Genomic DNA, 27,047 nt, shown 5'->3' with positions numbered 1-27,047 from the left:
CATATTTATTTTTTACATTTAACATCTTTACCAAAAAATACAAATGTATTTTATTTATTATATATATATATATATATATATATATATATATATGTATTGATCCTAATTGAATACTATTTTAGCTATTTCAAAATCTCAACTATGATAGCCAGCCTAATATTTAAGTCAGCAGAATTTCCAACAAAAATATTTAATGCACTCTAGAAAACCAAATGTTTTAAGTTTGCAATGCATGGTCAACAAACATGATATGATACAGTAATAGCCTACAACACTGACCAGATAGAGCATCAGCAATCAGGCCAGCCAAAAATAATTCATAATAACTAAATAATGCAAAAATAACAAATAATTAACAAGTTTCAAACACTCTCCCATTGTTATATTATGTCCAGGCCAGTCAGGCCTTTTAAATAAACATTATATACGGTAAATACACATTATAATTCCGTTTTTTGCCACTAATTACACACTTGTATCATAGTGGGATAAAGGCTTTTTTTTATTTTTTATTATTACACATAGACTCTGTAAATGTATTTTCTGTAAAGCTGCTTTGAAACGATTTGTATTGTAAAAAGCGCTATACAAATAAATGTGAATTGAATTGAATTGAATTTATGAGACATTTGAAATGAGCCTACAAGTCCTCTATAAGTGTTTTAGGGTGGTTGTGAACTGTCAGGTGCAATTGATATTTTACCTAGCGTTTATTAAGATCAGACAAAATGAAGAAGAAGAAAGGCAGAGAGGATTATTGGAACAGCACTTTAGAGATTAAGAGAAACCTTGCGCTGGCCTTTAGATGTAATGACACTGCTGTCGTCACTCCAGATTGACTTCACTTTGCTAATCATTCCTATGGTTAATGAGGCCTTGACATTTGATTGGAGTTTGACCTTTGTGCTGAAATATAATTCGACATGCATGGATGTATGTAAGTTTCCATTCAGGGGAGTCGTAAAACTATTCTCGCTTGTATATTACTCACTATGAATCTAATTTTATGGGAGTCTTTATTGTTAATATCCTTTGCAGCTAATATAATCTATGGCATGCTAATGTGCAAAACTTGTGTGAAGATTAATAACTTCACAGTAGTGTAGAATTAAGGGATTAAAACATCTTTTTCTGCAAATCATCAACGGGGGGTCATGCTATCTGTCTTTTATTATGTCTGCCACTGATCCACGCTCTTGTGTAAACTTAATTGTGCATTAAACTTTTGCCCACTTAGCAAGCTATAACAGATCTCAATGCACGGCATACACAGCTAGAGTCAAGCCAATTTGTAGAAAGTGTCAAGACATTCCCCCCTTTTGCACAGATTTATGGAACACAATAGTCAATCTACCCAGAGGACTTTGCATTGAATGGATGACTAGCCTAATACTGTGCAATACCAAACAGACAGGATAGATTGCTGCCTAATGGCATACATGAGAGCTAATGCCAATCATCATCTTTCTAGGACAGAGACTAGAATAATCTCCCCAGCATACACAAATACAGCTGACACATACTGAGGTTAACATATGTAGGCTACTCTGTCATGCCAGGGACATGATATCTAGATTATGCAATGGAGCCAAAAATGATAAATGTAACACTAGAAGTGCATAAAAACCCTGTTGCTGCCCCTGCATGTGCCCAGTCAAAGACTAAATAGGCAACATTTATAGAAAAATAATAATAATTAAAAAAAATAAAATGTTTAGACCAGGGGTAGGCAAGTTCGGTCCTAGAGAGCTTCTGTACTGCAGAGTTTGGCTCCAACCCTGAAAAAAAACTATAGCCTTAGTAATCCTAAAGGCATTGATTAGCTGGTTCAGGTGTGTTTGATTAGGGTTGGAGCTAAACTCTGCAGGACAGATGCTCTCAAGGACCGAACTGGTATAAACTACCGTTCAAAAAGTTTTTTTTCATAAGAAATTACTTTTTTTCAGAAAATTGATCAAAAGTGGCAGACTTTTACATTGATACAAAAAATATTTTCAAATAAATGCTGTTTTTTGAACTTCTATTCATCAAAGTATCCTGAAGTATAAAAAGCATCAAGGTTTCTACAAAATTAAGATCAACTGTTTCAACATTGATCCCAATCAGAAATGTTTCTTGAACAGCAAATCAGATTGATTTTTGAAGGATCATGTGACACTGAAGACTGGAATGATGATGCTGAAAATTCAGCTTTCTATGATTTTAATTAAAGAAATGCAAACTTGACAAGCATAAGAGACATCTTTCAAAAATATAAAATGGTAGTGTTTATATAAAATATATAAATATATATTACATATAATAATTTATATATTAAAATATAAAAAATATACTAATTTATATGTTACGTGTGTGTGTGTGTGTGTGTGTGTGTGTATGTAAAAAAAATCACTGAACACAACTTTCATTTTATAGACCAGCATGGAAGAACACTGTTTTTCCCAGAATGTCATCACCAGTTCCTTTTCCTGTTATTCCGATTCTTCATGCTATGAGTGGCCAATTCATTATATATTTAATCTCAATTCACATTCAGACAAAAAAAAAGGGCCAACACTGGATTGCCATCTTTCCTCTGTATTTGTCCTGCTATTACTTGGTAATCTTGATAATCTCTACTTGGACACCACATTCCCATTAGCCTAATAACCAAAATGACCAAATTACAACACCAGTACATTGTGTTTTTTTTCCCTATCCATACAGCAGCTGAGGTGTTTCACACCAAATTAAAATTTTAAGCCAATATTACCACAAAAAAAAAGCTAGCTAGCTGCACGGTCTTGGCCCTTCGACAATTCAACCACCTTCTTTGCTGTAAAAAACCGGGCAGTTGTGTGCCAATTACAGCTTCGTGAGTATTTTCCACCCACAGTTTTTCAAAGAACCCACACAGTGTTTTTGATGCACTGCATTATGGTTTGTGATCCAAGAACCTCTGTGCCATGTTCATGAATGACCTTTAACCGCCTCTGTTTCACCAAAAGCTGATTAAATACCTTACACTGATTAGAAAACAAAAGCTGCATGAAAAAAAAAAAAAGTATAACAGTTGCCATTCAGATTTATGTCCTACCTGGTGTGTCCCCAAAAGGTTTCGGTGGTTTGGCAGTCACTCTGGAGTTGCTTGGCTGTGTGGTGCTGTGCCTCTTAGGATGCACGGTTGTAATCACCGCATACGTCCTTTGGGGGCTGCGTGTGGTAGTGCTAGTTATGGTAACTGTGGTGGTGGAGGGGGCTAAAGAGGTGACGGTGGTGTTCGGGGTCACCTTCGCCTCCTCCTCAATCACCTCGTCGGCCCCTGTAGGGCCCCAGTCAATAAATCCTGCCACTGTTGTGGTCCTCCCTTCCAGGGAGTCATAGCCGTCCTCTTTCAGCTGCCTCCGTGAGCGAGATAAATGCAGATTTAAATCAGATTTACTCCCCTTCGGTAGTGCAACCAACTTCCCTTTGTCGGAGGGGGTCCATTTACACTCCAAACAAAGTTGTCGTTTTTGGAGAGACCGGCGGTTTTTCCGCCCCCACAGTTTGGTGCCCCCCAGCTCCCCATGGTTACCTAGTGATGGCAAGGGAGGGGGAACACCATGAAACAAGACACCCAGAGTCCTCAAGTGCTGGCCGTTGAGCGTGTCCCGGGTGGGCAGAGGGTGCGGCTGCCGGCGGGGCACTGATCTGGGCAGTAGTTTGAGTGTAAGCCCCTGGCCCGCTGGTGCACAAAGAGACAGATCCATTGTGAAATGTACAAGGATGAAGAGGATCCACATTCTACATCCCAGCATTCCTCCAGGTCTCCAGGCAACCATGGAACTGGAGAGCAGAAAAAAGGAGAGAGAGAAATCAGCCACATTGGATAATCTCAATCAAAGTGCGTTATTTCTGCATCACAGAAAGAGTATGCGTGCTCGACACAATTTACACAACTTCTTTACCTTAAAGACTCTCTTAGTAGATCTTAGGACTGACTGAGTAGATTGGGCTTTACGGCACTCTTTGTAATGTCCTTATTTCCAACACCATTTTCCAGTCTAGTGATTTTTGCTCTAGGCTTCGTTCTGCTCTGTGACTCACTAAGTTTTCATAAATTGAACTCCAATATTAATTAGATGTGTGATTGTCCTTTAACAGCTAGATGCTAAAAGCAGACTTCAATGTTGTTTTCAAAGACATTTACTTTCAAAGTATTAACCCTCACACTCTTCAATTACTTGGCTTCGTAAACAAATTTTCCTGTAGCTGAATTGGTCTCATGGCACTAGCAACATCAAGGTCATGGGTTTAAACGTATTGAAAAAATGTATTGCTTGAATGCATGGTATGTTGCTTTGGCTAAAAGTGTGCTAAATGTCTGATATGTTTCGGAATCTCCTAAAATTAGTGTCTGTCAGTGATCTAATGATGAGCCACAGACTTATTAAATAAAAACATAGCTATAAAATGTATAAAAATAAATGTATGAAAACCCATTTATATTATATTGAGAACATTTTTAAAATAACTTAAGTTATAAATAAAAAATATATATACAATTAATTATATTATATATTTATATTTATATCCTCACAAACTATATCCAAATATTTTGTTCCTAAATGCTGTCAAATAAAATAAAATAGCAGCAATTAATCTCATGATTTCTAACTAGTCTTTTAAAAGCAGAATAAACTAGTAATATGATCAAATTGGTTGTTGTAAAAATAAATATATAAATAATAATAATATCACATTTCATTGTTATGAGAGCCATAAAAAAGTATTTTGTACAATTTCTCTCAATATTTTCATGGACACCCTTGCACCCCCTTGTGGTCCCCTGAGGATCCCTGAAACCAGTTTAAAAACCATTGGTAAAATAACAGACTCTTCAAACCATAAAATGTCCCATTTCCACTGCGATTCTACTTCTATGATTTGTTTTAGCTGGACTTCTACTTGAAGGGTGCTGTTTGTTTGGTTTTTAATTCCAGAACCTCAAACACATTGGAGTGAGCTGCCATACCCTTAGCTCATCTAGAAGCCAAGAGTCTCTATTGATCCAAACAGAAAGAGACTTCATCAAGGCATTTCTGTAATCTCTCCTGTCCTTCCACTATTGGTCACGGTCAAAGGCTAATTTAGAGGGATTAAAGAGCCCACACCTATTGAGTTATCTGACCTATTGGTGAACCAGCCTGTCTGAACCAACAAGTCTACAACATAAAGTGTAATATTTGAAAATCATATATCTGAAAATTACTAAAAGAGGTAATAAAACCACCATTCCAAAGAGGAATAAATTCCCCTTTATCTAAAGAACTCTATAATTTACCTGTACTTAAGAGTGTGTTTGGCATGCTGCTTCATCTGTTCATGATTAAGATGGATTCTTCAAGCACACTATGAGAGGGCCCTTGCTCTCCATTTTCCCTCTTCCAGCCTCTCTTTACATTTTTCTCCGTTGCTATTCAGAAAAAAAAAAAAAAGCGGTACTTGTGGTATCTGGTCTGACTGAACTGGGTCAGAACCTTGGGTTGGCCACTCAACCGAGATTTTAACCCTCTAATAAGGTCCTTCAATCCCATTGGGCTGGACCCTGAGGGGCCTGACTCACACTCCCAGTGCTAATGTGTTCCATTAGAATGTAATTCCTGTCAGGAACATCATTGTATTTACTAAAGGAGACGTAACGGAACCGATGTTGTGCTATTAATGATCCCCCGTCCGCTGGTTTTTGATGAAATTGGGTGGCTACATTGTGAATTCAAAGAGGGTGCTGTGATATTAATGAGGGCTAAATTAAGGGTCACACAAAAAAAGGGTGTGAATTAGAGTGAGAAACACTGAGGACATTTTTTCATGAACAACCCATCCCTGCTCTTTACTTATAACGCATCAGCTACGATTCGGGTCAGTTCAGCATTGTGCAACCCATTTAGATTCTCCATTGTTATTCAACACGTCAGCCACAAAGCAAAGGTCTTGTTTTTATTTAGGTTTTCAAAGTACCCAATTTGAATTTCCAGACTACAAACACACATTCAGGATCCAAAATTAGCTTTTTGCCACACTGACCAATTAAGATGACATGGGGAAACCTCTTCTTGCCATTCATATGAATATTCATATGAAGATATGTGGTTGTTTTAACCACAACTGGTTCCCCAACAACTGATTTAATTGCATTAAGCATATATAAGCATTAAACCCAAGTAATGTAAAAGTTCTTAATAAAATTACCAGCCAACTGGTGAATTACAGTAGTTTGTTTTATTTACTCACCAAACTTGCATTCTGAGCAGTTTTGCTGATAACTGCTGATAACTGATAACAAAAGAAACAAAAGAAGGCAATACAATGAATTAAAACTACAACTATGAATAAAGTAGATGAATAAAGAAGAATTTCCCCTTTTGAATATTCATTAGGTTAATGTTCACTATCTTTGCAAGCGTGCATAAGATTTGTGCTTAGTTGCTTAGATTTAACAGCAGCACAAATATAGACTCACTGGGAATATATAATTTCTTTTCTCATCCATATTCATGATAATGGGGGGAAATATATAATTTACTTAATAAATGAAAGTGCTAAAAGAACATTTCCTAACACAAGCAAGTTAAAAGAAGTAGCTTGGGAGTTCCTAAAAAGAAAATATGTGATCTGAAAAAGCCTGAAAGATTATGATAAGACCATCTCCTTTTAAATCTCACTCTGTTAAAGGGAATAACATTCAAAACACTGACTGAACTGATCATGAGTTTGACCAAAGTCCTTTTAGGCCATCTTTGTAACACCCGAGACAGCTGCTTCCAGTCAGATATGCAAAACAGACTCCAGCTCTGTGGAAACAAATCTCCAAAACTAATGCCAAGCTTATATTCCAATGGCATTTAACAAATCACCAATAAAACCTGCCAAAATAATATGAGAAATGCAATATCTTTAGACCAAATCAGGCAAAAAAAAAGTATTCAATGCCAAAAAGAAACTTTTTCCTGATCAGCATTTGTCTTCTTTTCTAGTAACATTATCTAAACATCGTAAAAACGATCAATTTAATGAGAAGCAAAATTGTGAGATATAGAGATTTTCAGAGATGCATGTATTCGTTATATATATTGCAAATAGTTTTTATGCATAAATGAAACATAATTAAGTGGTTTCTTAAATAATTAGCCAGTGTAAGAAAAACTATGCGTAAGAAAAACTATGGAAGCTTGTTTCCGCAAAGGAATAAAAAAAAAAATTTGAAAACACAATTGCGACTTTTTATCTTGCAATTGTACACATTCTGACTTTTTTCTCAGAATTGCGTGATATAAACTCACAATTCAGACTTTTTTCACAGACTTGACTGATATAAACAGTTAGTTTATTTTTGCGACTTTTTATCTCATAATTGCAAGTTTATTTCACGCAATTCTGAGAAAAATTCAGAATAGTGAACTTTTTTCTCAGAAATGTGATATAAACTCAGCGTAATAAGCTTCCATAGCAAACTTCATGCAAGATACTTTTTCGGAATGTCTTAATAAAAAATACTGATCCAAAAAAAGATTCTATTTTTTTTTTTTTTGCAATGTTAAACCCAGATTCATTTGATTTATTTCTGATTTCCAGGAGGACTTACAGCTTTGGTCTTTTTGTGTAAAAGATCTGCTATTGTAGTGAAGTCCAGTGTAATCCAATATCATGTTCCTATCCCATTCATCTTGCATTTGTTGATCATTGCAATTTCTTCAATTGAAATTTTAATAATTGGCCTGGCTCCTCCTCCTCTTTATATTGTCTGTGGTTTCACTTATTCATAACACAATCTGGAACTTCAGAAGCAATTGTTCCTAGAACTCGGAAACTAAAGGTTACAGACACTTAGTTTGATAATGCAACAAATGATGGGGAATGATACAATAAAAAGGGTTAACCATTACACAGAAAATAGAGAACACTCTTTTGACGACTTGAACTTTCCCTCTCTTCATCCCTTCCTCTCCCACATTTCTCTGTTCTTCTCTACATTAACATGTGGATTCATTGTGTTGCTCAGTGTTGCAGTGTGGAACCGGTCTTATGTGACTCCCTCTTATAGACAGTCATTTACTGCCCCTCTCGGGACTATGTCAAAATCCACCCATGACTAACACATCACACAGTACTTTTACAACCAGCGAATAATACTGACAGCTATTTAAGTAATACATAATACCACAAGGTTGGCAGATTCCTTATGTACCGTTGCTGTAACGACAGTAGCACTCAATCTGCATGAAGTTTGTGTAAAACCTGATCATGTTCTCCAGTATGATTTGAAATGATTCAAAGAGCATCTTGGGCTTCAATGGAATCAAGAACATCTGACCATCAGTGGTTCACATGATCAATGCCACAAATTTGACAAACAAGAAATTGTGCATAATCTTAAATATATCTGTCATGATTCTGCCCTCGTGTCCTTGATTTTCTCTAGTCTTGAGGCAGGATCATGACAGAATCATGTTTTGTGTGCAAGGACATGGTCTTGTGTTTTGAGCCATGTGCTTGTGTTGTCTCGTTATGTTACCCCGCCCCCTTGTTATCCTTGTCTCGTCATTATTGTCTAGTCAGTTTCACCTGTCCTTGTCTAGTCTGCTTCACCTGTCTTTGTCATTAGTGTTCCCCTATTTCATCCCCTTGTGTTTGCTGTCCTGTGCCGGTTCATTGTGTCACACTTTGTGAAAGTCTACCTGTGAGTACCTTGTCTTTGAAGAATGTCTTGATCTTGTGTTTGCTGTTTAATAGTCTAGTGTTTGTCAAGTGTTATCTAGTTTAGTTATCCCTCGTTTGTATTGCCTCTGTTTTGCCCCCTCGTGGGCTTTATTTTCCCCTGTTTTTCTGTTATAATAAACGTTGTGTAATTGTCTACCGTCTGCGTTTGGGTTCTTCTGCTATCATCATAACAATATCTAAATTCATTTTACATTGCAACATTTATTTATTTATTTAAAAATGGGTTACACTTTATTTAAGGTGTCATTGTAACTGGGTAGTTATACAAATAAATACTGAGTAACATTAATTAACAACATACTAACTATATATTTATGATTTAAAATATATATATATATATATTGTACAAAGAAAGTTTATACAACATTTCAAAAACTGTTGAGGATAATATACACAGAAAAGCCAAAGGCTAATTTTCATTGTGGTCCTCTTATGTTTACAAAATGGAAGAACGGATCATATATGGAGAAAAAAACACAATCAAGTTCAGCAACTCACAATTGAAATGAATGAACCTTTAAATGAATGAAAAACAAGCAATTTTTTAACTTCCTTTCTAAAAACAGTTTAGGTTTGGTTTAGGCTTAGTTGCTTGTAATTATGCATAATTTACTGTTATAGTACGTACATGTAAGATGTGTGACAGGCACGCTGTAAAATAAAGTGTTACAAAAAAATGCTCGAAATCCTCAAACTTTCTATTTTCTAGGTCTTTTCCAGGTCTAAATGAAATTTGTAATCTCATATTGTCAATGTGAGACCACATGTTAAAATAAAGGAATATCAAAAACATACACATCCAAAGCCTTATATATCCAGAGGGATTATGGTAAGCACTGTCCCAGGTTATTATTAATGAGATCAGACGTTTGGTAGATAAGCATATGGTATGGCCAGTGGAAAATACAGGAACATCCAGTACTAGTTACTCAGCTGTGTTCAGATCCGATGAGTGAATGTCTTCACACTAGACAATCAAGTGCTGTGAACTCGTTTGTTCCATTACGAATCATCACACATACTCTCTCCAGACACAAGAAACGCAACTTGAGAAACCAGACTCGAATGGTTTCTGATGGCAAGCCAAATGCTCACTGACATATGACTCATGGTCCGATTTTTCAGCTAAATTACACTTCAGAGAAGTGTTGCAAATAAATATGGATTCCATGCCTGTATTTTGGATAAGCAGGCAGCTTAAATGTGAGTCAGTCTGATCCTCATACAGCCGAATGAATCCTTGGATCAGTCAGTTGGTTTATACTAAGCAGAGTGGAAATAACAGAAATGTAATTGAACAGGTAGAATTATCTGTATTTACAAATATTACTAATCTATTTTATAAGATAACCCATGGTAGTCTGAAAGCATCAAATGGGCTAATATTTACTTCCAATGACACATAATAATGAAGATATCCAATCTAATTCAGTTCTTATAGTCTGTATTTAAAAAAATACAGTCCCCCTGCTGTTTTGCTTATTAAAAAACAGGGTGATCACATTAGTAATCATAGCTATTTGTATGTAAAGTGTACACATGCATTTTTGTATGATGGTGTTAGAAAAAGACCTCTTATTTTGGTAGATTTATTGATGAAATTGGACTAATAAAAGTCATATGCACCCTTTGTTTGACTGAATTTAAAGTCACCATGAAATTAAAATGGACAATTCTTGTTTTTTATGGAATACTTGTGCTCTCATAATCTTTAATCAAAATACCTTCCCTTTTAATTGTAACAACAACCTGTCTCTCACAAGAGAACGCAGCAATAGCAAACCACAATGATCCAATGATCCAATCAATTCCCGATGGACAAAATCAAGTCCTGGCCTACATTTTTTAGCCGTTTAACTCAGATATAAGTCACAATAGGGAAGAAAAGACTATCACAACTTACATTTCATGCCAACTTCAATTGCTATGTTTCCATCCAAAGTTGCAAATTTAACTTAGGCGCAAAATTGTAATATCGCATTAAACATTTGTAAATAAAGCACCGTTTCCATCCAGTGAGCCAAAGAGAACAAAATGTCACTCCTGATAAACTGGCGCTAAATATCACTAAGAAAAACGGAAGTATAGGAGAAGCCACTGTATATAGCAATTTCGTATATAATAATTTACTCGCCCCTTAGAGCACGCAGACGAAATGCAATAAAGTTATCTTGCTTTCTGAGGATGCCGCCTGCTGTTTGGGAACACAAACAGTCGTGTAACAGTTCTGACAGGTAATTATACCAAACCACTTTGACAACAGACTTTGCTCAGGCATTGCAGAATGGCACTTTTTTTATGTGCATTTTTAAAATGGTAACAGTAATTCATCAAAAAATGGAGGCATGAAAACATTGTTTCCCTACTTTAATACTAATACTAATAATTTTTGGTTACGTTACATAGTTAGAGACTGGCAGTAATGAACAGGCAGCTGTTGCCCTCACACTGGCCCATTAGCACATGAGCGTATAGGTAGCGCCGCATCAGAATATGCTTCCTGCTGGACCACTGGGATATAAATGACTGTTTCACATGCTCTGATCTGTGTAAGTGTGTGTGTGTGTGTGTGTGTGTGTGTGTGTGTGTGTGTGTGTGTGTGTGTGTGTGTGTGTGTGTGTGTGTGTGTGTGTGTGTGTGTGTGTGTGTGTGTGTGTGTGAACCACTGGAGAGCTCAGCTGTGTGAGTGTTTGTGTGTGTTGTGACTGTGGGGGAGATATCTCCAACAGCCTTGCACTGACATTTCATATCCCTGACACAATGATGACAGAACATGACTCCCTCTTCACACATACACCCTCTCAACACACATACACACACACACACACACACACACACACACACACACACACACACACACACACACACACACACACACACACACACACACACACACACACACACACACACACACACATGCAATGCCTCAGAGAGAGAGAGAGATAGAAAGTCTTAAGGCTTGTAATGATAATAACATTTTAGTATGCCAATCAATGCCAATGAAACTTTACAGATTCTCTAAACCTTTTCTTGAAACCACAGCAAAAATTAAATGCTGCCTTTATATATAAAAATTATTAGTATTAGTATTAAAGTAGGGAAACAATGTTTCCATGCCTCCATTTTTTGATGAATTACTGTTACCATGATCAATAGAACACGTACACAAACATCTCTTTTAAAATGATAAAAAGCCACATTGTATATACTGTATTGAGGTGGACAGCAGTGCTTATTTGTCTGGCTTAGAAATGACCAGTGGAAAGCTGTTCAGAAAGTATCTCTTAGTAATTATACGAATATAGAAGCGTCAGAACAGAAGCAGTCTGGAAAGACATGACAGGGGTGTCTGCGTATGAGAGTGTGTGTAATGAGGCTTAGCCAAGGAAAAGGACAAATCCCTGCTCTCTCATTGGGGAGATGTGACGTCATTGCAAAGCCCTGCCATTTAGTCGCTGTAGGAAAGATTTCACACATTAATCTGCTGACAGGTATTAAGTAGTATAGCAAATCAGTGAGATTATCTTCCCAGTTTTTCAAAGACATGCCTGAGCACTTCAGTGTAAAGATGTTATTTCTCCAAACAGATTTATGAATCAGCAAAAAAAAAAGAAAAAAAAAAGTGCCATACCTGCAGAAATAAGACATAAAAAGCCTCAAGAAAGTGCACTGGGATTACACTGAACAACATTTTCTTGAGTTGTTTCAGAGACGTGCTAGACAGCTGGTGCTGTCTGGAGCTGAGACTCGAATCAAATGAGCAATAGGCCTCTCTTCAGCACCTTGGACAGCGCCTCGGCTTCTGGCTGCCAGTCACAACTGCACAACATTGGCAAAAAATGTCAGGGCAAGGCATGGGTGGGCAAGAGTAGAGAGAAAGCTAATTTGTTGTTTACTGTCAGTAAATTGGTTGTGACTGGTGGTTGCTTCACAATGAGACTTTCTAGAAGCCTCACCCTTCTCTGTTCCTCTGAATGAGCGGTAAACCGCCACTTGATCATCACAACCTTTAAGAAACAGCTGTAGACACTTCATATAACTTTCTATAAAAACTAGTAACGGTACGGCAGGCATTTTTTTGTTCATAAACACTTTTTGTTATTCTGGTTGAAACTCTCTTCACATTCTGATAGCAATCAACAATAGAAGTGGTCTAAATATATATATTTGTAAATTAAATCTAATCGAATCGTGAAATTTGTGTCAATGCCCAGTCCTATTATTATTAATAATGAAAACAGTTGATGCCTAATATTTTTGTGGAAACAATGATAAATTTTTTCAGGATTCTTTGATTAACAGAGAGTGCAAAATAACATAATTTATTTAAAACTGATTTTTTTGTAACAGTTTCAAAGTCTTTACAGACACATTGGATCAATGTAACGTGTCCTTGCTGAGTAAAAGTAAATAAACTTATATACATAAAAAAAAAATTCAGATCAATTTAGTCCCATTAAATGGCATACTTGTCTTCATTTTAATGATGGTAATGTCATCCAGGATGAGCAAAAGATTTCTTGATTTATTTGACAAAAATAGCATTCATCTTCTCTGGGCAGACAGGGAATTGTACCGAAGATGCTACTATGCTGAAGATGCCGAGAAGAAAACTTAAAAATAAGTAAAGATGGAGGTAATTTTGAAAACCGCAGCGGCCTAATCCATCATGTATTAATCCAGTGTTGGGGATTTCTGATAAGCATCATGGCTTGTGGCTCAAGAGAGCATAAGTGTGAGTGAGCATGTGGGTCGAGCAGCCTTGAAATGATGAGATCCTCCAAACACTCAGCACTGTACACACATACACAGCAGCACATGCATACAGTAAATGTGTGCCAGAACACACACACACACACACACACACACACACACTTCCTGTCCATTCAGCCCATCTTTCCTGGGTTGTATAGTGAGTATCTCCCTGAGCAAGTCTCCATGCTGCTTTTCACACACCTAAAATAGAACTCAGCAGATACAAGAATCCTTTCATTTGCATTGCGTTAGAAGAAGAAGCTCATGAATAGCTCCATGAGGGTCCTTTTGCTCTCTCTCTCTCTCTCTCTCTCTCTCTCTCTCTCTCTCTCTCTCTCTCTCTCTCTCTCTCTCTCTCTCTCTCTCTCTCTCTCTCTCTCTCTCTCTCTCTCTCTCTCTCTCTCTCTCTCTCTCCTCACACATTTCTTGCTCCGGGGGCAACTCTTCGTGATCAAACATGCCTATTCATCTGACTGGATTGAACTGCCTGAAAAGCCAGATAGATAGATAGATAGACAGATAGATAGATAGAACGAAACAGAGAGACAACAGCATCAACCATTCTTCTCTTTATCTGACAGTGATATTTGCCTTTTCCAAAAGCAGTCTGATGGAAAACAGATAACTGATGACCTCCAGTGCATTCGCTTTATCCCTCTCTTCTTTCATTATAGAAGGAGACTTTAAAGTTTGCTTTTGGCATCTCCCCTACACTTGGACAGGAATAATACCGACAACCACCTCTCCAAAAAAAATTGATGCAAAAAGACCTATAATAATAATGAAATAAATGTGGTTTCTGTGGATTCATCAGTAAAAGGGAATGGACAGCCCACACGTCCTCGCTTACTCCGGATCACTGAGTACCTGTCTATAAAATAGGCCTCTTTAATGCTCAGTGGCTCAGTGTAATTCTAAATGACAAGCATCAACGTTGTTTTATTCTGGTCCTAAAACCACAGGCTATATGCTCTATTAATAATCTATGCTTTCAGCTCGGCTGCACTACGAGGTTGTCTCAAGCACGGGGCGTGGGAGCAAGACGGGAAATGCGCTGTCTCACCTGCACACGGCCTCACCTGTAACCTGCCTGAGATGCCCACAGGCTTTTCTAAGGTTGGACAAACAGCAAGCCGTAAGGGAGCATGAAATACAACTAGAAGAGGTTGAAAAAGGATTAAATTGATCAAAAGTGAAGAAATATTTAAATGTTACAAAATATTTCTAGTTCCAATAAATTTTAAATAAAGTTTAAGAATCCTGAAAAAAATCAGTTTTCACAGATATTAAGCAGCACGACTGTTTTCAACATTGTTAATAATGAGAAAAGTTTCTTGTTCACTAAATCAGGATATTAGAATGATTCCTGGAGGATCTTGTGACACTGAAGACTGGGGTAATGACTGATGAAAACTCAGCTTTGCCATCACATCACAGGGATAAATTATATTTCAAAATAGAAAAAAAAGCTAGTCTTCTTCTTCTGAGGTAATTCAAGGCTTATTCCTCACAGCCCGTCTACTTCAAAACTTGTTGAAAAGCAGAGGAATGATGAAGCTTTATGCATTGTTTATGGAGGTTATTTAAAAAAAAAAAAAAAAATGGGGGCGTTTACAGGTGCGTTTACGTGTACGCGTGGTTCACGTCACGTAGACGATTGCCATGTGAATAGCCTGTGCAGCGTGTGGTCACATTAAAAATAATGAGCAGACACACGAGAAACTGTACCTCTTGTTGGTTTCATATGGATTACATAAACAGAGAATATTTGTTTTCGATATAAATGACTAAATTTAAAAGTAGACACTTCAAGTTTTCTAAGACATATCTCTCTCATGTCTGTGTGGCAAGTATTCGCTAGGTTTCGGTTCATTTTTGTCACGTGTTTCAGAAAGAAGTTCACAGAGATTGAGACGGCACCCTGTTTGTTTTCTTTATTTTACAAATAAAGCGCAAGTTTTGTCGTTATTGTGAATGTAGACAAATAAAAGTATGATGCATCGAATGATGCATTACTCGTTTCTGTATGACAAAAAGACTTGTTTCCGCTGTTATGAGAAAAAAATCCAGCAGGACGAGCCGGCGTATCAGTTGACCCAAGAAGATTAAATGATAATTTAAGGGTGTATTCACACCAGGAAAGTCCGATAGTTCACTTGCTTTGGTCCGGACCAAATACATTTTTTTTTTTTGTACGGTTCGCTTTCACACTGCTCTTTTTGCAAGTGAACCAAAATTTGTAAACAAAACCACACGTGTGCTAAGGTCGTCCATTCATTGGACAAGGATTCTCAAGTAGGGAAATCAGGAAGTGCAAAAAAGGCTCAGCATGGAGATATTTCGTACTGCAATATTTGTTATTATACTAATTTTGTGTTATTCTGTACAAAATACAATATGAAGAAACTGCACAGAAGACGGATAAGGTATAAAGTTTTCATTCATAGAGAGGGGCTATGTTCACACATTCAAATAATGAGATTCTTATTGTATATACTGCTATCAAGTGCTGTCAATGTTAACGCTTGCGATTAAGTTTGTCCAGTTTAACGCAGCATCATCCTTGTATTGTAACTATCGTTTACATTATATGAACTGCAAAAGCTTTTTTTGCATCTATGCGCGATTCGACTGAAGAGAACGCTTCATTCATTCATTCCATTCCAATGACGCACACACGGCGCGCCGAAAGACGCACAACAGTATCGTGTGGCCAGACAGCGCGCCGGAATGGAATTCTCTTTCGCACTTGAACAACAATAACACAAACCATTATGCCAAAATGGCATTAACTCAAAGGCGCAGTGCTTTCTTGCAACTGGGTCGGTTCATGTTCACACCGTAAACGAACCGTACCAGAGTTTGTTTGGAACCGTACCGAGACCACCTCTTCAGCTGGCTCTCGGTTCGTTTGTTTGGTCCGCACCAGAGTTCGATTGCTGTATTCACACCTGCCCAAAAGGTCCGCACCAAGGGGGGAAACGAACTAGAGTTCGATTCAATCGAACCAAACAAGGCAGGTGTGAATACACCCTAAGTGTTTTTAGTGTATTTTGCTCAAATGAATGCAGCATTGGTGAGCATAAGAGACTTCAAAAACAAAACAAAACAAAAAAATTTTACTAACTGTATCTCAATAGCAACTGTATATTTAAAGTTTTGGTCTTTTCTTGTACTAAAGAAACTATTCTTTTGGTTCTTGGTATCAAATGCTGGTCAAGACTCCAAAAAGCTCTCCAATGGCTCCCGAGAGAAAAAAAGTGAGAGATAGCCGAGAAGAAGGATTCACAGTAGATAAGAAACAATGACTTGTTCTTTTCACTGCCTTTAATAAGAGTTTATACCTTTAAGGCAGAGTGGACCAGAATAATAACGGTTGGAGAGAGGAGAGAGGTCAACACTGCTGCATTTGAAAGCCTTAAGGTCAGTTCTGGCTCAAGCGTCTGAGCAAAACGCCTGTCCAGAGGAGCAAAAAGCAAATTATGAGCAGGGCTGGACTCCATTTTCTTCTGCAACGCCTGTGCCAAGATTAATCCTGCCATTCTACTTCACGAGTCTCCCACCACACACATATGGAGCAGTAAAGACAAGACACTAATTAAGCGACAGCGAAGGAGAAAGAGAGAGTGAGTTTCCCTAACCAGATCTGTGAGATGAGATTACTGACCTTACTGAACATAAAGGAAGATCAGTGTAGAGGAGCCAGAGCGCTGCTGAGATGATGAATGTGGATGTGTGTGTGTGTGTGTGTGCCCTTATGCCACAACGTGATTTGATGGTCAAAGCAATTTACGATTTGGCATACCAGAAAATTCATTAATTCATAAATTACACACAGATGAGAGAGCATGCAACTCAGAAAGTAATCCTGAACAATATTCACCCTCATTTTCTTATGTTACCTAAAATACTCTCTGGCTCTGACCTGCCTTTAGGAGTATCTATAAAAAGGACCTATTATGCTTTTGTTTAAATTTTTTTTTACTTTCTTTAGTGTGTAATGTTGTTGTTTGAATATAAAAAAAACATGGTTATGGTAAGGGATGGGACATTTCCGAAACACGTTCAAAGCGGTTGACCAATCACAACACACTGATCCAGTCGACCAATCAGAGCACATTGAGCTTTTCGGAAGGAGGGCCATCATGGAGACAGGAACTAAACTAAGCGTTCCTGACAGACTGGGAAGAGAGGTGCTGCCTGCAACAACATAAAATAAGTTGTTTTTTGAGCATCCACGCATGAAAACATTCTATAGACCCCCGAAACAAAATCAAGACTTATATTAACATAAGCTGTCACTTAAAGCCTGATTTATTGAGGTCAGAACAAAGTCCCTTCACTCAGCGGACATCTTTGAAACGCCTCTCAGGAATGCAAGTGCAGCTCCTATCTCTTTGAATGGGGAAACATCAAATTCTCCAAAACTGTTTGCCAAGCTTACAATTAAATTTCACATTTGAAATCACACAACAACTGTCTCATAAATTTTGTTTCTAAACGCTCAAATCATGAAAACGACATTTTTCAGGCTGGATCAAGCTTATGTGCTTGCGCAGTGGAAGCGTGCGTCTGACTGTTTCTATATGATCCGGAGCTTTTAACGGCAGCTGCAGTGACGCGATGACTTTATCAATCAGCGATTGGCTCTTATTTAGAAGGAGGGACTTATTCCGCCATATTGAGCATTGCACTTTTCCCCATTCAAAACACTACGGGTGACGCGCCTAGTGTTATAGTCTTTGGGTCAGAAGAAGAATGTAGAAGAATAATCTAATAATAGAATAATGAAGATTTGAACTAGCTCAACTAATTAAAGGTTTTATTTTGTTGGCCAAGTGAAAATGAAATATTTACCGTATAGATAAAATTTGGGTATAATAAGTAAATTAGGGAAATATGGAATCATACATTAATATTATTAAAATTATTTTTGGGTTTAAACGTATTAAATTCATGCTAGAGCATCTAAAGCATTTAGCATTCTAGAATCTGATAGATAAATGATTCATGTTGAGTATGCTGTATTGCATAACTGCAGGAAAAGGGCGTAAATAAAACTGACTTGCATTCCAAAAACAGCAGGAACCCTGATGTACAATGTAACATCATGTTGCATACTTGCATACTGCTGAAGCATGCATCAAATATCAAAGCATTTAACTCATTTTTTATGAAGATGGATATATGCAATGTTCTTTGTTCCTGTGTCTGGCAAGCTTTCAGGATTGTGGTCAATGTGACAAGTTCTTAAGCCACGTCCCACACTTAACGACTAGTTGAAACATTCTAAGACTGAACTGAACACACTTGCAGACTGTTTTCAACGACTGGAGCAGACTTCAAACACGACTGTGAACACCGACTGAACGCAACTGTCTCTGACTCTGCGCGTTTGGGCATGTTCAGTCGTAAGTATTAAATTACATTAATAATCGGCCAACTGCTAATCAATATCTGCTCTGTCAAGGAATACCACCGTCTTCTTTTCTTAGAGAGAAAAGATTTAGTTTTGCCCGTGTGAGGATGTTCAAATCTTCCTCATATTGAAGTCTTCAGTAGAAAATTAATTGGTTAACCAAGCATAAAGCCGGTTTGATGGAATCATATTTAAGCAGAAAGCTCCATTGAAGGCAAATATGGAACAGTGTGGAGAGGGCCGTGGGGGTCTGAAACCATCACTGAAGCTGAATTTTATCTGAAATGTCTGGTTTCAAGGTCATGACTCAAATTTCAAACTGGGTTTGAAGTTTCAAAGGGGCGAGATTCATCAACATTTAGGACCTTTTAACAGATCTGAGTATATGGAATATCAGTAACCGCTGGATCAAAGCAAGTGTAACTCCTAACTGACCCCCGAGCTGGATATTTTTACCTCAAAAGTGTCCATCAGATGACTCGGCATGCTCCTTGGACAGAATCTAGGGCAGTCTCATCTATTTTCTCTCTGTCTACTCCTCTACTGCTAACTGCCAAGCGTTATACTACTTTGTCATTACTGTTCATGTCCAATCAAATGTGATGCCAATCAAATCTCCATAGAGACATCATATGCTTCAACACAAGTTCAATGAATTCATATTGACTTACCAATTCTGATTGAGTTTCAGTCTAGTGTTTAGTTTCAGTATGGTAAAGTACTACTGTTCATAATATTAATAAAAATTTTTTTTTAACAATATAAATAAATCCAATAAATCCTTGATTTTTTATTGATTGATGTTGCATAAGTAAAATGTTGAATATGCTGGTGTTGGAAAAAAATCCAAAGCAAGTAAGAAGTCTCCTGTGCTCATTAAGGCTGCATTTATTTGATAAAAATACAGTAGAAAACAGTAATACTGTGTTTAAATAATTTTAGCTGTATAAAGAATTTTTATATATTTTAAAATGTAATTTATTCCTGTGGTGGCAAAGCTGAATTATTTCACATGCTCCTTCAGAAAATTATTATGATATGCTGATTTGCTGCTCAGGACACATTTATTATTATTATCAATGTTGAAAACAGTTGCTTAATATTTTTGTGGAAACCATGATATAGTACCATGAAAAAGTTTGGGGTTCATCATCATCATTTTTTTTTTTTAAATGAATACATTTAATAAGGATGCATTTAATTGATCAAAATTGACAGTAAAGACATCAATGTTACAAAAAAATGATATAGTATTCTTTCAAACTTTCTTTTCATCAAAGAATCCAGAATTTTTTTATCAGTTTCCACAAACATATTAAGCAGCAAAACAATGATTTTTAACATTGACAATAAGAACCATTACTAATAATTGAGCACCAATAATAACTGATAATAATTGAGAACCAAATCAGCATAATTGTGATTTCTGAAGAATCACGTTATACGACTAGAGTAATGATGCTGAAGATTTAGCTTTAGCCATCACATGAATTACATTTTAAAATAGATTCAAATAGAAAAACAGTTGTTTTACAGTATTTAATCAAATAAATGCAGCCTTGGTGAGTATAAGAGCAATTACAAAATCTTTTTACCGATAATCTATTTATACACACACACACACACACACACACACACACACACACACATGTTGTGTTTTCATGTTTTATGGGGACTTTCCATAGGCATAATGATTTTTATACTGTACAGACTGTATATTCTATTCCCTTACACTAACCCTATCCCTAAACCTACCCATCACAGGAAACATTCTGCATTTTTACATTTTCAAACAACATCACTTAGTATGATTTATAAGCTGATTTCCTCATGGGGACCAAAAAATGTCCCCACACGAACAAGGATTTCGGATATTGCCATCTTTGTGGGGACATTTTGTCCCCATAACGTAGGGTTTACCAGGCCACACATACACACACACACACACACACACACACACACACACACACACACAATTTAAGCCATGGCAGAGTGCATTTGTCCTTCCAGATTTACCTCTGTTTGCCATGTATTAAATGTGAAAGGATGGCTTTATTGGTAGATCCATACCCTCAGTGTGCAAAGTCTCTTAGAGTGGATGGCTACGCAAACAGCTCTTTGCGTACCAGCTGATATGGACTCAGAGGATTCATTGGTGCACAGAGCACAGTAATTTATATCTCTTCTGATAGCTCCTATACCAACAGAAGCTCATGTTTGGACTAACATGATATATGGCATTTCAGCACATTAATGCCTCGTCACGCTAAATAAACGATCCCTGCTTGACCTCAATAAGTCACAGTGTATGTAAAACATCCAGTTAGCTTCAGGAACTCTCTGTGGCAGTTTATGTGTCCCTGGTGTCCATATTGCTGTCACGCATAGTTAGCAATTACACTGTCCAATTACATTTCTAAACTATCTGAGACTTGTAATTAGCATGTAAGCTAAAGTTCCCCTGTCTGCGCACTCTGATGTGGTGTTATGGGGAACTCGAGCGCAAATCATTATCCCAGGCAAAAAAACATCGACCTGAAAGAAACTTAAAGACTGAGGACAAATGTTTCACTTATTCAATTAATCAAACTATAGGGCTGAGTGAAAAAATCCTAGGAATATAAAATGAAAAATAAAATCTTAACAATATATATGAAAACAAAATAGAAGACTGCTACCTTGCCTTAAAAAAAGAGCAAAGATCATTTTTAGTTAGGTAAGTTTATTTTCCTGAATCTCTACAAACTGTCTGTTTCATTGAATCATTTCTTAATCGTTTGCATCATCAATAAAACAAAATGTTTTCTGAAGAAGTTAAATATGGATGTAGTTAATATAAGGATTAGATATCACTCCTAGTGTAAATTTAGCACAAAATAGTAAGGTAAACATATCTTTTTTGTGTGTGTTTCAGTTTTTGCATTAAATATTTAGAATTTATTTAACAATAGTAGCTTTTTGGTATAAATAAATAGCATCTAAAAGTGTGGGTGGGCCGGAATAATTCGCATCTTTTCTTTTTGGAAGAAAAAAAAATGTACGGACTGGTCCCTGCAGGGCACTATAAAGGCCCATGACTTAAAGGTGAAGTATGCGAGATAAAGATTAAACAGGTCATGCACACGTCAAAGCAAACAGCCTCAAATAGTTGTGGTGCGTCAAGTCAAAAAATACTGCCGGTGCAGATATGTTGGATGGATTTATTATAAGCGAGACGCTCGTGTTCTAGAGACACACCAAATAATCCATTAGTAATCGGTTTGACGGCTCAATCGGACTGAAAAGGGGTGGTTTATTCCTTGAAAACCGATACCGGAAAGGACTGCACGCGCAATGATGTAGAAATGGCGTAATGACACGCCTGCTATGACGTATGACAGCACGAACAACGTTCCATCAGTCCTCACTTCATACTCTCATCCACAGACACTTTATTTTGGGTGCAGGAAGGGCCATTTTTACTGATTGATAAATACACTCACCTAAAGGATTATTAGGAACACCATACTAATACTGTGTTTGACTCCCTTTCGCCTTCAGAACTGCCTTAATTCTACGTGGCATTGATTCAACAAGGTGCTGAAAGCATTCTTTAGAAATGTTGGCCCATATTGATAGGATAGCATCTTGCAGTTGATGGAGATTTGTGGGATGCACATCCAGGGCACGCAGCTCCCGTTCCACCACATCCCAAAGATGCTCTATTGGGTTGAGATCTGGTGACTGTGGGGGCCATTTTAGTACAGTGAACTCATTGTCATGTTCAAGAAACCAATTTGAAATGATTCGAGCTTTGTGACATGGTGCATTATCCTGCTGGAAGTAGCCATCAGAGGATGGGTACATGGTGGCCATAAAGGGATGGACATGGTCAGAAACAATGCTCAGGTAGGCCGTGGCATTTAAACGATGCCCAATAGCTTGTTTTCATATGACGTCACGCTACTGCGTTGCCATGGCGCGAAATGCAAATGGAGGGCAGGAAGTGATTTGCTGTATTTAGAAAGCACTATAACAAACTCAAAATGCCTATGTTTTGCCTCGTTTATGGTTACTTAAATCGATCAAACCGCGAGGAGTTTTTATCGTATACCAAAAGTTGTTGTTCATAAGGGGGGAAAATGCAAGACATTGACCGAAAAACTCCGGAAAAACGGCTTGCAAATCTAGCTACGTCTGCGGTCGGGAGGAGCCGAATGGGAAAATGCCCGTGTGTGCAGTGATCACTTCATCAAATGTGAGTTAATACAACTTAAGTGGCTATGTTTGTGTAATGTGTAACGTTTCCGAACTTTGTAAAGTCAAAGTATGTCTGTAAGACGAGGTAGTTGCTGATATCTACCGCCTCGATGGCAGGAAAATCTTTCAATTCAGTTGAAAATCGCTCCTCTTCATAACGTAAGGATCACGTCCAACATATGTTTGATTTTTTGTTTATATCTTTCTCTTGTAATAGCGTGTAAAGTAGTACAGTACGGACTTTCCTCCATCTCGTCCATTGCGCTCTTCACTCCCTGCCCTCCATCTGAATTTCGCGCGTCATCATAATCACGTGACTGAAACCCAGCTATTAGCACTAAGGGGCCTAAAGTGTGCCAAGAAAACATCCCCCACACCATTACACCACCACCAGCAGCCTGCACAGTGGTAACAAGGCATGATGGATCCATGTTCTCATTCTGTTTACGCCAAATTCTGACTCTACCATCTGAATGTCTCAACAGAAATCGAGACTCATCAGACCAGGCAACATTTTTCCAGTCTTCAACTGTCCAGTTTTGGTGAGCTCTTGCAAATTGTAGCCTCTTTTTCCTATTTGTAGTGGAGATGAGTGGTACCCGGTGGAGTCTTCTGCTGTTGTAGCCCATCCGCCTCAAGGTTGTGCGTGTTGTGGCTTCACCAATGCTTTGCTGCATACCTCGAGTGGTTATTTCAGTCAAAGTTGCTCTTCTATCAGCTTGAATCAGTCGGCCCATTCTCCTCTGACCTCTAGCATCAACAAGGCATTTTCGCCCACAGGACTGCCGCATACGGGATGTTTTTCCCTTTTCACACCATTCTTTGTAAACCCTAGAAATGGTTGTGTGTGAAAATCCCAGTAACTGAGCAGATTGTAAAATACTCAGACCGGCCCGTCTGGCACCAACAACCATGCCACGCTCAAAATTGCTTAAATCACCTTTCTTTCCCATTCTGACATTCAGTTTGGAGTTCAGGAGATTGTCTTGACCATGACCACACCCCTAAATGCATTGAAGCAACTGCCATGTAATTGGTTGAATAGATAATTGCATTAATGAGAAATTCAACTGGTGTTCCTAATAATCCTTTAGGTGAGTGTATATAATATTTTGATAACAATTTGATATAATATAAGCAGCACGGCATAACTGTTCATGTGCTTGTCGTCTCCTAATCAGGACCCAAAATAGATATATTAAGTAATCTCTTTAAAACAAAGAAAAGAAGCGATGTAAGAGAATAGTATCAAATACTTTATATACAGAAAAGGACTTTGATAGTATGCACATACAGAGGGAAACTGTATATTTGCATGTCAAAAGAATCAATTCTGATGTAAAGCTTGTGACCAACGCGCACATCAGACTGATCACTTTATTTATCGTTCATGTAAACACTACGTGCAGATTCATCTATCGGAATGAATGAATTTCAATTGAAACAAAATGTGTGCATGTAAACATAGCCAGTGTTGCCTATTTAACTGCTTACTCGTGACACATAGCAACACAGCTAAAAGTATTCCTCATTTGATGGACCTTTTATTGTCTATTGTCTTTTAATTAGGGCGGTCAGTTAAACGCGTTATTAACGGCGTTAACGCAAACCCATTTTAACGGCGTTCATTTTTTTATCGCGCGATTAACGGTCTTTTTGGCCTAGCAAACTTTGTAGTTTTTTTTTCACATGCTTTTGCAACAGGACGCGGCATGCGCGGCGCTGCGCTATGAAACCCATTCATTTCAATGGCTTGCGCCGCGCGAGGACGTTTTGAAAGCGCAAGCGGATCTAGCTAGACCGGAAACAAAACAACAGGCACGACGCCGCACACACTTGTTTGGGCTTGCGAGCCGGCCAAATAGTTGGTTAACGTTACGTTTTGAGTGGATGACGAGCGCGAGACACCGAAATGGATGCCAATAAGATTCTGAATGGAAAGTTTACTTTTAAAAAGTTGCCAAATGGTCCCATTGACAAGACCAAAGTTATCTGTGTGTTTTGTCATTGTGAACTGAGCTATCATCATCGCAGCACATCCAGTCTGAAATACCACTTGATGATGGCCAAGCACACACACACAGCTGATGCAAATTCTCCACCCCCTCGTCAATATCAGGACCTCGTCAGTATTTCTTTCACCCTTTTATTGTTGGACCGTGTTACATTGTGTGAGAGATTATTTGCTCCAAGTGAGAATGTTAGTGTGAAATTGAACACAGTATTGTCAATGTTGTTTTCAAAAGAAAAAAAAAACATTTGCACAAAGCAAGCCGATCCACTTTTCCATGTTGATAAGAGCATTAAAATGAGAAAAAAGAATGGGACAAAAAGAAATCAAGAGACATTTAGAATAGATAAAAATGTGCGATTAATTGCGATTAATCGCGAGTTAACTATGACATTAATCGCGATTAAATATTTTAATCATTTGACAGCACTACTTTTAATATAGTCTTTTTGCTGAGACACGCCTTTTCAAGCCCCCGTACGAGCTGTGTTTGTGATATTTGAGTTGAGGCTCAGGCGTGACACATGGAAGGGCCGTTTGCAAGGTTGTTTTATTTTTGAAATTCCGCTAGGTTCCACTAGTGTCGCAGAGGCTACATACTTCACTTTTAAGCACTAAAGCTCAGACTCTAATTGCACAATTGCTAACGGCCTGCACGTGAAAATGAAAACAAAAACAAAGCAGGAGAGAGATGTTGATATTGTCATAATCCTAATTTTATGTTAGTTCTCTTTCAAAAGACAAAAGTGCCAAGTTGTTACGGCGTCCTGTCATCTTTGTCTTGACGTGTTTCTTTCCTAAATGCATCACAGATAGCGGTTTAGCCATTTTTGTAATAACATAAAAAGGACGCTGCTTGTTGGAATCCATATATTGGCGCGTAACTGAAGAGATGAATTCGCTTATACTTAATATTAGAATGCAGTTCTAATGCACGATAAAACAAATCACATTTAAAATAATTAAGAATTGTTAAACGTTAGAAAATTATATATTATAAAAAACAACAACAACAGGGTAAGGCAAGCTGTGGCCCACCCATAGATCCACCCCTGAACCAGTCATAAGTGAAACTGAAAAACTCAGTGTGAGTAGATTAAACATTATTCAAATTCAAGCAAGGGCCAGCGATGAATAATGAATGAATAGAAGTCTGTGAGTCATTACAGCTAGCTGCCACCTCTGCTACTAGCAGATTCACAAGAACAGATTAGTGGAAAATTATGACATAATTTGATCGTAATATATGTAATGGTTTTCTTTCCTCTTGAGTGGATGAATAATGGACTGATGCCACTAGCATCTCCCCCAGGACAACTGTTTGGCTGAATCGTGAAATGTCATATTTCTACATTCTGTTTACTCCCATTAAATCCATAAATGCCAAGACAATGCTCAGATCAGATCCAACAAATACTACAGTGAACGCCAAACAGCAACCTGACGAATGATCCAAATTTTAATCCAATAATTAGACTGAATGGCAGAATGAAACCTTTGAGCGGATTAAATTGGTTGAAATGAAGATCGCCTCTCAAATAAATAAATAAAAAATAAGTGGAACTGTGCAAAAAAAATTGATTTGTGAAAGATTTGAGAATCTCTTCAGCATCTACACATTTTTCTTATTTAATGGTAAAGAATAGTATTTTTCAGATGTAATTTCACGGATTGTTAAACAGATGTTCCGGTGAAAATGAACGTTGATGCCCCCACTTAGTCATTTATGCACAAATAATCCAGTAAAGACATTCTGTTCCATTGACATTGAGCCAACATAAACTGGTTTAAACTGCCTCGAAAGTAAATAAGAACCCGCTTACTATCCTTTTCTTAATAGGCGTTAACAGACTGTGTCCAACGCTAGATGACTTATATGTG

At 37.6% G+C, this 27,047-nt stretch overlaps 1 protein-coding gene across 1 annotated transcript in view; it reads right to left on the bottom strand.

Annotated features, from left to right (window-relative positions):
- The window catches only part of ajap1 (adherens junctions associated protein 1), a 56,638-nt gene that overhangs the window by 24,020 nt on the left and 5,571 nt on the right, over positions 1-27,047 (bottom strand). The window contains exon 2 of the mRNA XM_056252414.1: positions 3,077-3,807. Within this exon, the coding sequence (XP_056108389.1) occupies positions 3,077-3,807 (731 nt within the window). The remainder of the gene's footprint in view (positions 1-3,076; positions 3,808-27,047) is intronic.

This window comes from Rhinichthys klamathensis, unplaced genomic scaffold, assembly GCF_029890125.1.
Source record: "Rhinichthys klamathensis goyatoka isolate OS25496 unplaced genomic scaffold, OSU_Roscu_1.1 h1tg000094l_1, whole genome shotgun sequence".
NCBI classification, from domain to species: Eukaryota; Metazoa; Chordata; class Actinopteri; order Cypriniformes; family Leuciscidae; genus Rhinichthys; species Rhinichthys klamathensis.
The sequence above is the reverse complement of the archived record's forward strand: the minus strand, read 5'-3'. Positions and strand labels throughout refer to the sequence as shown.